The following is an 11478-nucleotide window of genomic DNA, read 5'->3' as shown; positions in this document are numbered from 1 at the left end:
TACAAGCAACTAATCTCCTTTTGTAGACAGTTTGCCTTGAGCCATAGTTAAACTTAAACTACAAGTACTAATTCGAGAGAATTGCGAAAATTTATATTGTTGAAAGTAGTGTGCGATGGACCGTGTCGCCTCTAGCACACGTGCTCCAGGTTTACGTAACAGTCGGTTCTCTCAACAATACCAGGCGAACACTGTTGCTTTTGGTTTCACGTTCAGGTTGCGAAAGTAAAAGTTACCTGACTCTCCATGTGTTGCGCTTGTCAGAGGAGATGTACAATGTAGTAGCTACACTCGTATTATTTCCATCGACAAGCACTGCCGTAGGAATGTCATCTGCGACGTGCCCGAAGTCCACGGACGCATACATTCTGATGAGGAAGGCTGGGGGGTGGCGGGTAGGAGACGAGCGTGTGCAGCGCTGCTGGCCAGACGCGGTAGCATGACGAACTCGCAGCAGCCACCTCTCGCTCGGCGACGCTCGGACGGATTCGGCTGCCTTCGGGTCGGCTGCCATTACCGCGGCCAAGGCGGTCCGCACACAGCGAGCGCGGGAGGGGGGGAAGCCCTTACTGCCGTCAACATCAAAGCGGCGCGCTGATTGGTCGGCCGCGGAGCCTCGTTCTGACGGCGGCGGCGCAGGCTGCAAAGCGGACGCGGCGCCAAAGAGAGTCTCAGTCAGTCAAGTACTCAGTGGGGATGGCTGCTCGCGCTTCGGCGGCAGGCAGAGCTGTGGCAGCTGGTCGCCTGGCCGAGTGATTCGGAACTCCTTTCTTTCTCTTCCCCCCTACTGCGTGCAGCGCCCGGGGGTAGGGGAAGAAGATCGGTGTCTTTTACCAAAAGTGTGTTTTGAAGATGCCGCATGTGAGTAGTGGGGGCGGCGGCGATGACCTGGGCAGCACGGACGAAGTAAAAGTATTCAAAGATGAGGGAGAAGACGAGAAGAGGTCGTCCGAGAATTTGACGGAAGAGAAAAGTAGCTTGATAGACCTTACAGAATCTGAGGTACGTAGCACCAGCGGAGGTCGTCTCGTGCATCAGAGTCGATGTCTTTTTGTAGAATGTGATGGTAGCTGATCCATTTGTCACGCCGTGCTTAGTGTTGTGATCTGTGCTGGAACGTCGCTGGAAACAGTGCATTGTTGCAGTTTGCGTGTGTAGGCTGTTCACCGACATGTGCTTCTGCGAAGTGACAGGACAGCGCACGTGTTCATTGCCTGTGATTTAGTGCGTGTGAATACACACGAAAATGCCTGCAGTTCGTGTGACGTGCGGTGCCGACGGAAGAGTGAACGGCAAAAATAGCTAGTTTACCTGTTTGATTGTCCCGTTCCCATTTCTTTTTCCCCCTGCGCTAAGTAGTATTGCCTTAGAAAACAAAAATCCGACCAAGAGCAGTGTGAGATCCTCATTTTTCTTTCCAGGAAAAGAGCGGCTCCTTACCCGGGCAGAGCTATTCTTCAAGCAAGAATGCGACGCGATCGGACCACAGCCCCGTCTTCGGTAAGTCTTGTTGAGTGTTTATTTGGCTGCAGCAGCGCGTGTGCCGTAGCGTGTCGTGCTAGAAGTGTGGTGTGCACGCCGGTGTGGTGTTTATGCGTGCACGCGCGTGACCGCGGCCGGGGGAGGGGGCGGGGGCGGCGCTGAAGGTCGCCGGCGGAGGCTGACAAAGCCAGCCAGCTAGCGAGGCGGTGAAAGCGCGGCGTGGCCAGCGGGAGCGGGCGCGCTGTTGCCCGTCCAGCCGCGGGCTCGGCCCGGCCCGGCCCGGCCTGGCCTGGACGCCTACTTGGCCGATAACTTTACGAGGCGCCCCGCATGTAATAACTACCGCACTTATAACGCGCCCGCCCCCCTTCTCTCCAGCCGCCCGTGGGCCATGCTTCCTTTCCCCTCCCTGCCCCTACGTGCAGGCCGTAGTGGCTCCACCTAGCCGTTCACTTCTGTAGCGAAGAGACTTACAGTACGCTTGTATCAGCTTCTCGGTCGTCAAGGCGATGATTTGTAGTGCTTTAATTGTGCAGCTTGCGGTCTGACCGTGAATGTAACTTCTAGGTTAGGTATACCAAGTAATATTAATAGTATTACGCGTCCAGTCACAAATTTTTTATTTTCTAATTAGTGTTCAACGCGTTTGGAGTTACAACGCCGTTTTCAGTGACTGCGAAAACACAGTGGGCATTACATCTGCTTTAGTTGTACGGTTGAAAATGCTTATCACACTCAGTAAATGCCCTTAAGACACCAATTGAAGTGACACACAATGATTTGACTACCTGATGTGAAAACAATTTTACTCAGGATACGTCTCGTGTGTAATTCGACCGACAATATTGTCTTTTCCATGTTTGTTTATGCTGATTGTTACGTATTACTCCCAGTTTTGCGGATATCTTCGTAGACACGCCGTTGTAACACGTCTTCATTTCGAACATTGTAAGTTAGTTTCATTTTAAATCGTGAATTACTCTTACAAAACTTTTAATTAAGCTACAGTTTGATTATAAGGTCAGTTTTGTTGCGTCGGGCTCAATTTACTGCTGTTTCTCATATCTTCTCACATTGTAAACAAACACAAACGTTTCTTAATTTCATCAGTAATAAATGATGCTTTTGGATAGCCTGCAATTATCAAGTAATCTAAATTCCCTCGACATATGAAATCGGAATAAATCATCGAGGCGAGTTGTGCTGCACTTGAAAACACTTAATATATGCGTTCAGTAACTTTATTATCTAATCACTACATACTTTTCTTCCACTGACACAGGTAAACATACATAGCTAACGGTATATTACGGGAATAATCATGACCATTCTTACTAACAGTTCTTCAGTAACCTATTTCGAATGGCTCAGACGAACTTTTATCTCCATTGCCACGGAAATTACAGTCTTCCTACTGCAGTCCGACAGTACTCCATCATTTATTTCGGAAATGCTGGAAAAATGAATTATGCTGTGGCGTAGACTTTTACATATTGCTTCCACTTGGTGTGTTACTTTTTGTAAACTTAATGCCACAGGGCGTATAATTTGCTTAAAATGTAATTGGAAAAATTAAACGTTAGTGTGTAACCCTTTCTAAAAACAAGTGCTTCTTGTAAAAACAATACTCACTGATCAGACATGCATAAGACGATTTTTCCATCTCCCGCTGTCGGCTTTTGTGGTCAGTTCCGTTCTGTGACTATAATTTACAAGCGAAGTCGTGTCGATGGTACAGATTTACACCTCGCAGATATCTTTTCTATGGCTATATTAGTTTGTTTTTATTCACGATTACGATTTTGTGTTGTGCAAATAACGCCTAAGACTATGGCAAGTAAATTCTGAAGAACGTTCCATTAATAACAACAGTGGGATTAGTGTCGTCACTTACCATTGTTGCAGTGCCAGGTGCGACCCACAGATTATGACAGTTCAGTGTACACTTGAAACCTGTATAGCTTTCATTTAACCTAACCCCTAACAGATATTTTTCTGAGCGTAACAGTCAGATTATTAACATTTCTGCAAGGCTTAAATAACACTGACAGTTATTAGAACTTTCATGAAGCTAGGGCTACATTGTTTACTTTTCTACACAAGCACATCATTACAGGTTTTGTAAAAAATTAAAAACATCGTTCGTATTCTCTTTCACGGTGTAACACAATCTTAAGGCAGTCAATTAAATATCTGTAAGGTTGGCGTCACTACAATATTATTCTTAGCAAAGTATGAAGGCTTGATCGCTTTTTTTTTTATATCTCCAATCTGTAGTCAAAAAATTAACCCGAAAATCATATACAGCAGTTCATTATTTTCACCAATAAAGATATGAATGAAGGGACCGAGTCTGAGCTGTTCTTCAGTGTAAGAACTTGCTGGCGGCCATCAGCGTACACCATTCTGGAATTTTTAACGTTGTTGTTTGGAAGACTACCGAGGCGAAACGTACTACTGAATTTCACTAGTTACACAAAGGCGTTACCTCAAAATCTTTATTGCTGATATTATTCACGCCCTGTTTGTATTTGTTTAAGCAACATTTGAATGTGTTCCAATTGCCCATATAAATACCATTTGGAACAAAGAAATCAGGCGTTAGTAGTTTATTTATTTATTTATTTTTCACGGTCATAACACCCGGAGTTAAAGGTTATTTATTACATGATGCGTTGCCTCACACGTTGTTAGGTACAGAGAACGTCACATTCTTTATTTATTCGTCACGGCGAACTAGACGTGGAAGCTAGAGCTACGAAGTTGTAATAGTATGGAGGAGTGCCTGTGTTTCCGGAAGGGTGGTAACCTTAAATAAAAAAAACAAGCGTGTAAAATTATGATCTGTACCAGAAGTCGCCTATTGTGTAGCCGCGCTGCGTGGGGAGCGCTGGGGATGCGACAGGTATATTTATCGCCGCTGGGTGGTTACCGTCACGTGTCATAAATAATGAATGAGCGTCGTAAAGCTTAGCGTAAATCGGGTTCGCTTTATGATCGGTCAGTCGCAGGAATTACTCCCATAAGAGGACGGGCCTCTTTTTAGTATGTATACCTTTTTCCTTCACATAAGCTTCCACTGTCAACAGTTTACCTTTCCACGCTTTCTATTTTTAAATAGATGTGACAAAATTTGAGAAACGTTGAAAGTGCATCGATCATGTTAAATAACTCGTCAGATTGCATATCATTGCGAAACATTCGATAAGCAGCACTATAGTTTTTTTATTTGCCTGCGGTTTGTCCCAAATATTAAATAAATGCCACGACGGACTCAAAATTATTGTGTGCAGGAAGCACTAGTGCGATGTACTGCATTCTTAACTGTTAAAAGCGGATTTGCTCAGACTTGTTTATTCGGATTGTTTCATTAACCATGCTGTGCTAGTTAGTGTACAGCTCGTCAAGAGCGTGCATCATAGTAATTGTAATGATCGCTGAATATTTGTTACGTAAAAAAAGAGATGCGTGGAGTTGTTTACATTGCATCATGGCTTGAAGAGCTCACGTGTCAGAAATATCAGCCATGCTACAAACGCAAACTATTTACGGTTGTTATTTTCTCTGACCATCTTCAAATGTAACGGTCGACTTATATACTCACAACGTTCACTTATGTAAAATAGTATGTCGTAAAGAATGAGTGCATGTAATTTTGCTTTCTATTATTTGCGCTGTTTTAACAGCGTTGAAAGAAAACAGGCTTCTATAGTAAATATTTTGATTATGAGCAGTACTGATTTTATGCCGACGACACGTTCGTTTTCTTTGGATTAATGCCGTTCTCGTTTTCCATCTTTCCTGGACACGAAGTCGCCATTAAATGGTAACTGTAAACACTCGCCAAGATGCTACATTTTCGGGAATATAAGAAAGATATTATACGATTTGAAAGGTAAGTTGAAATGATCAGATATCAATAGAATTTGGAACTTTATTATTTTTACACGTTGCAAGATAGTAAACAACCCCACACATGCAATACTGGATTTGTAAAGATGGCTGTAATAGCTTACGTTTGCTTTTTTATGTTATTCGAAATACTACTAAGAAATGTGTCGTTTTAAATTATATCGTATATCTGGCAGTAGTTAACTTTAGGTATCAAACTCTCCCAGTCTTGTTCTAATGGATCAGTGCGTTGGAAATTAAATATCAGCGAATCGCTTAGAACCTGTGTAATTATTTTAAATTCTTCGGAATGAAAGACCAACCACAAACTGGATTTGTTTCCAAATAAATAATGTACAGGCGCGTTAGTTCGTAGGGCGCAGACCTAATAGTTTTTGCGTGGGAACACAATATTTAGAAGACCATTCGTATTTAGAAACACACGAAGAATTAATAATTCTTTAAAATATAGCTGAGCTTTGGCGATGCAGTGAAATTAGCTCGTTGAAACTGCTTCCCATTTTATGTTCAGATAAAATTTTCGTTTCACTAATAATATTTCTAGCAACTGTGGTGCCTACTTTTTGTCATTAGTGTAATGTATAGCAGTGAAAGTTTCTCACTTGGAAGCACTAGTGCGATGTACTGCATTCTTAACTGTTAAAAGCGGATTTGCTCAGACTTGTTTTTGCAGATTGTTTCATTAATCATGCTGTGCTAGTTAGTGTACAGCTCTGTACAATTTGCTTACACTTTCAGATCATTTAAAAATGTTTAACATTTACCAACAACAACAACAACAACAACAACATTAAAGCATTTGTTTTTCCGTGCAACTTTTTTGTGTGTACGGCTTACAGAACGCCTGCTGTTTTGTGATTACGTCGTCATATCTTTAGATATCAATCATTTACGGCTATCGTGGATGCAAACGCGATCACACTGATTCTTTCTTGTCACCAGTTACAGAGTTTGCAGTCGAATTACTGTTGTCGATTTAGAAACGTTAGGAAAATTATCGAAACGTAAAGGAAAACTTAAAACATTAATTTTACTGCAAACTCAGAGATGTGAGGTATCCAATTCGCTGAGAAAGTAAACTCTGCATTTTCAGTTTGTTTCATTTTGCCGATAATGGATTCCATGTTGTTTACCAGCATAGAATTGAGATGTGGCACTTCAGACATTTGCAGTTCACTGCCAGTAAACGTTTTTAGACAATTTTACAGAGACATTTTACTGTTTCAAAGGCAATTTCGTGTCAGAATGGAGAACGACAGGGCACTTGTGCTAGAAAGTATGTGGATTGCAGCTTTGAAGATGTTATGTTATCGAAAACGATTAAAGATTTGTATGTCTTGTACGGTAAAAAAATTCATGTGTCGTTTCTGGATTAATCTCAGAGTACAAAGAAATTTATCGTGTTTGAAGTTGATGGTGCGTTAGAGAGAAATTTTAGCCGTGGGCCGTAGATAATTGCAGCATTCCAGATACTGGTTGAAACGTTGGCATCCGTTTAGGCGGCGTCTTGACCAGTAATATCAAGCTTCATGTTTGCATATGTCAGACAACTTTAGTGCACCACGCAAGAAAACTGGAAATCCATTTTTGTTCGCCACTTCTTTCCTAAATACATTGCTCAGACTTGATGAGCGAGCATTAAGTGATCACGTTTTATAAAAGGCCGAGGAGGACACAATGACTGTGGTAGCGAAATTCGACTGCAGTATCCCACTGTGAGCGAGAAACGTGTAATTTATTTGTGGAATAGCGTGCCACAAGTATTTAAGAGGCAATATACTGACATGTGTGAAGTTCTAAATTTACGTTAGTTCGCGACATTTGTTTATAAATTGTTATTGAAATGTGAAATTTGCATTGGTAGATCTCTATTTGGAGGTGCACTATTATGCATTTTATTGTAATATATGCGTTCAGGGTGGACTGCTGGGCAACCAGTATCTGTTAGTTTTTCTTGGTAGCCACCATTATTCCAGATTGCTCCTCTTTTGTTTACGACGCAAATAACTTCGTGCAGAGTGTGTGTGTGTGTGTGTGTGTGTGTGTGTGTGTGTGTGTGTGGCAATGTTCCAAGGATTTACAAACGCATGATTGTATACCAACATCTCGCCGAAAACGACTTTGTCCGCAGCTCTTAGGATTAACATATACTAACGTGCGTACTGGATTCTAGTATAATTAAATATCTATTGAAGAGTGTGAAAACACCGGTGTATTTCCCTTTCAAAGTATCAACGTAATGGTATGTCTTCAAGGACAGTAGTATGCAATAAAACAGAAACAAACTGGAAAATGACTAGCGATTATAGAGAATGTGTAAAATAACTGTTATGTTCAACTCAGTAATTTCAGTGACCCACAATGACGACGTATAGCGGGGGAAGAGCCCTTCCACGTAACTTGTTTGAGAATATAACATACAGTTGGTACAGTGCTCCTTTTGTTAGACCGTGCTTTTATCACTAACTTTTTCGGAAAGTAAATCGTTGATTTTCTATTGCTCTGATAAGAGAGAAAGTGAGTGAATAAATATTTGTTCAGATACTTATATCATGCTATAGAAAACAGTAAAGCATTACAAGGGAAAAATTGCTATGGGAAATATTAGAGACTAGGTTCTTCAGTAGATTTTGCGTGGTTCGGTATTCAGCGCAGAATAGCTGCAAATTAATACGTCCACGCAGATCCAGCAAAGCGTTAATCGTCTCTGTTGACATTTCTGTTGTTAAATGAAAGATAAAGTAGTGCTTTGAAAAACTGCAAAGTATTTGAAAAAAATTAAGACTGTAGTCGAAGGTGGCTAAATTTTTCGTGACAATGTTAAACCAGTGTGGTGGCATTTATTTGTGAAAACTTTGTTGTTAACTATTGTTTACATTTTCACAACTTAGTTATTTTCCCAAGCCGTAATGGCCAGATGATTGCTACCAGAGATTTTGCAAATTGTGTTATTTCTGCATGGCGTCAGTTTCACGCGTGTTAATATAATGAAGCTTAGCTTCAATACTTCTGAACACCGTAAATCATATTGTAGCGTGTATAACACACACTAATATATGCATCAGCCGAGATCCTTGAGAGGAAATAAAAGGTAGACGGACCAGATACGAACGTTTAGCGGCGAAGTTGCGTTGGGTAAAGAAAATGAATAAAAATGGTGCAAATACAATAATTTTTTTATTTCAGGATGCAATTGAATGTATAAAGAGCTTAGGTATTTTCTCCTTCATGTGGGACATTTTAGAATAGATGAAAAGGAGAAACTTGGTGGAGATCATAGCCTTAAAAAATAACCAAGCGTTTTCTTTGATGTTGGTCACTCAAGAGCTAAATCATGTCCGCCACGCAACGTTACTTCTATCTCGAAATTAGAAGATAGATAAAGTTTAATGCTGTACAAGTCAAAAACTTCCCCGAAGCTGATAATTGAGATGCGGCGTATGTTAATAGCAGGACATGCTATTGTTGTGGAAAACCTCGGGTAACTTCGTTAAATAATTTCTGTGGGACAAGTAGTCTCGGTGAGGGACGGTTGTGGCGAAAATGGTATTTTAATGACGCACATAAAAAACTTCCATTTGCATATTCATATTTTTGATGGAACCTTTTCGCCGCTTCCATTGGGGTTTTAACATAATATTGCAACGTTAAGTGGGTCCGTATCATTGTTGGGCTCCCTCCTTCCATTTTCCATCACAAACAAAGCTCTTTGCACGTATAAATTTACGTACCCTTCTGTGGGTCTGTTTTGTAAAATAATTATTCACAGTTTATTTACATAGATGTATTTTTAGTTTAGGTGGTATTACTTTTTCGAAATGCAACTTCCTGTCTTATGATTATTTAGTTGAGATGGTCTCTCGTTTAGTGGTGGTGGTAGTGGTTAGTGTTTAACGTCCCGTCGACAACGAGGTCATTAGAGACGGAGCGCAAGCTCTGGTTAGGGAAGGATTGGGAAGGAAATCGGCCGTGCCCTTTCAAGGGAACCATCCCGGCATTTGCCTGAAACGATTTAGGGAAATCACGGAAAACCTAAATGAGGATGCTAGGAGACGGGATTGAACCGTCGTCCTCCCGAATGCGAGTCTAGTGTGCAATCACTGCGCCAACTCGCTCGGTCTCTCGTTTAGTGTTAAAGGAGATATGTAACACTAAAATGAAATGATAATATCTTCACATTTATAGGCTATGACATTCATCATTGTTAGGAATTCTGATGTAGCTTTGAGATCAACAGACAGTAGTCAACTTTATAAATGCGCCATCTGTTCACAAAAAAAAAAAAAAAAACGGTACTCGTCGTTTTGTAAATCGTACGATGAGTACTCGCAATAATGCTACTGGATTACTGGAGATTTAAACTGGCTTTAACTTTGCCTTGCGTCCCCATCCGACTGGGAAAGAACATCGATCAATAATTACATGAGCAATTTTTAAATCTTTTGTGTATTACTAGATTCATGTTTAGTTGATTGTACCGTATGTTTGTGAAATTATTGTGTACGTTTCTAAAATTATGATTACGTGCCCTTTTTATAACTACATAGGCCTACTGCTGTTTACCAAGTTGCTCTGCCCTGTGTCGTGTTATATTTCTCTTTGAGCTACGTTATTCTGCTCCTTGATGAGAGGTCATGAGTAACTTGTTCGAACTAAAGCACCATCAGTGTTGTCTGTATTTCATCTACCTGTAGCTACACTTTGTTAAATAGATTCTAGTTAGTGCATTCTCGCATTTTTGCCTTCAGTCGAGACAATTCAGATTTTATTACGATTGCGTCCGTTTCTCCTGTATCCTTAGTGATGATCTTGTCTTCTACATAGGATAGTTAATTCTATCGCCCTACTTTTTCTCCCCTTATGTGTGAAATAAATGTTCGAAAGTCATTAGAACTACTAGCTTTAACAGTTTATTTTCTGAGAGCAAACTGCAGTAATTAAAAATTTTTCATCCTCTAGTTCCCCGTAAAAATAAAATAATAATAAAAAAAACACTACATTCCAGGGAATGTTGACGCTCTTTCTATTGCCTCATTTTCCTGAAGAACAAAATGGTTTTCGGTGTCAAACTTTCAAGCATTGTCATCCTAATTTCCACATATATTACAGCTTGCAGTTTAATCGAATTAAAAACAGAGCGCCATAGTACGGCTGTTGCAGACTTTATCAACTGTGCCCAGTTGTATAGATTGAGAGAGAGAACAAATCTTGGCAGGAATCTGAAGTCACAGTTTGTCTAGAATATTATTATTTTACAACTACTGAATCAGTCTCGTTGGTGGTTCCCTTACATAAGCTATGGTGTGCCTTCAACATAATATAAAGTACTGAAGCAATGCTCATTCATTGGTATTTTCAAAGGCTTTTTCTGTGCATATTGATGATAGAAAGCTCTGACTTCAGTAAAGCTGTAACCCTTCCGCTATTTTTACTTAACCCTTGTTCATAGTGTAATGTAGTCCGACATTGCTTGAAATATATTAACAGTGATGTATCTATGTTGTTATGAAATAATACAGTGCATGGAAAATGGTTCACGTTAAGCGTCGTTCTGGTTTCATAAATTAAAAACTAGGAACGCGGATCTCAAAGAACCGTGCCGAATTTATGTCAGCGAAATCCACCCTCTGCCCGCCGTGTTCGTGCCCAACTCCAAAATCCCGTATAACTTATGCCCCCATGTGGCTCGTTTTGAAGCACCATGATACCTAAGAATACTATAGAAAGCGCCTTGTAGGTTAACGCATGCAATTATAGGTACATGAGTGGCAATGAATCATGACAGTAGATGTGAGACTGTTTTGAATCAGATCTCTCTGCAAAACTTTCCTCTGCAAATCCCTTCACATCCGCATAACTAGCCCTCCTAATGCTATATCAGCTTGCTTTAAGCCTTCATCTCGCGCTACAAATTTTTATCTGCCAGATTTTCTTCCATTACTACGTTAAGTATTCCTTGCTGCCTCATGATGTGGCCAAACAACCCACTTATTCTTTCCACTGAATTATGTCATAGAGATCTTGCAGTTCAATTTTATTAGTTGCTAGACCTACCCATCTGACCTTAAGCAATTTTCTGTAAAA

General features: G+C 40.7%; 1 protein-coding gene across 2 annotated transcripts in view; it reads left to right on the top strand.

The window, feature by feature from the left end:
• Positions 1-621: 621 nt before the first annotated feature.
• LOC126335076 (protein pangolin, isoforms A/H/I/S) overlaps positions 622-11478 on the top strand; it is a 989572-nt gene continuing 978715 nt past the window's right edge. The window contains exons 1-2 of one of the 2 annotated variants that reach the window (XM_049997966.1): positions 622-1002; positions 1422-1500. In XM_049997966.1, coding sequence (XP_049853923.1) covers positions 853-1002; positions 1422-1500 — 229 coding nt within the window. In that variant the 5' untranslated portion in view covers positions 622-852. The remainder of the gene's footprint in view (positions 1003-1421; positions 1501-11478) is intronic. The other variant, XM_049997965.1, reaches the window with a different exon arrangement.

The sequence above is a fragment of the Schistocerca gregaria genome, chromosome 2 (assembly GCF_023897955.1).
Source record: "Schistocerca gregaria isolate iqSchGreg1 chromosome 2, iqSchGreg1.2, whole genome shotgun sequence".
In the NCBI taxonomy this organism is placed as follows: domain Eukaryota; kingdom Metazoa; phylum Arthropoda; class Insecta; order Orthoptera; family Acrididae; genus Schistocerca; species Schistocerca gregaria.
The sequence above is the reverse complement of the archived record's forward strand: the minus strand, read 5'-3'. Positions and strand labels throughout refer to the sequence as shown.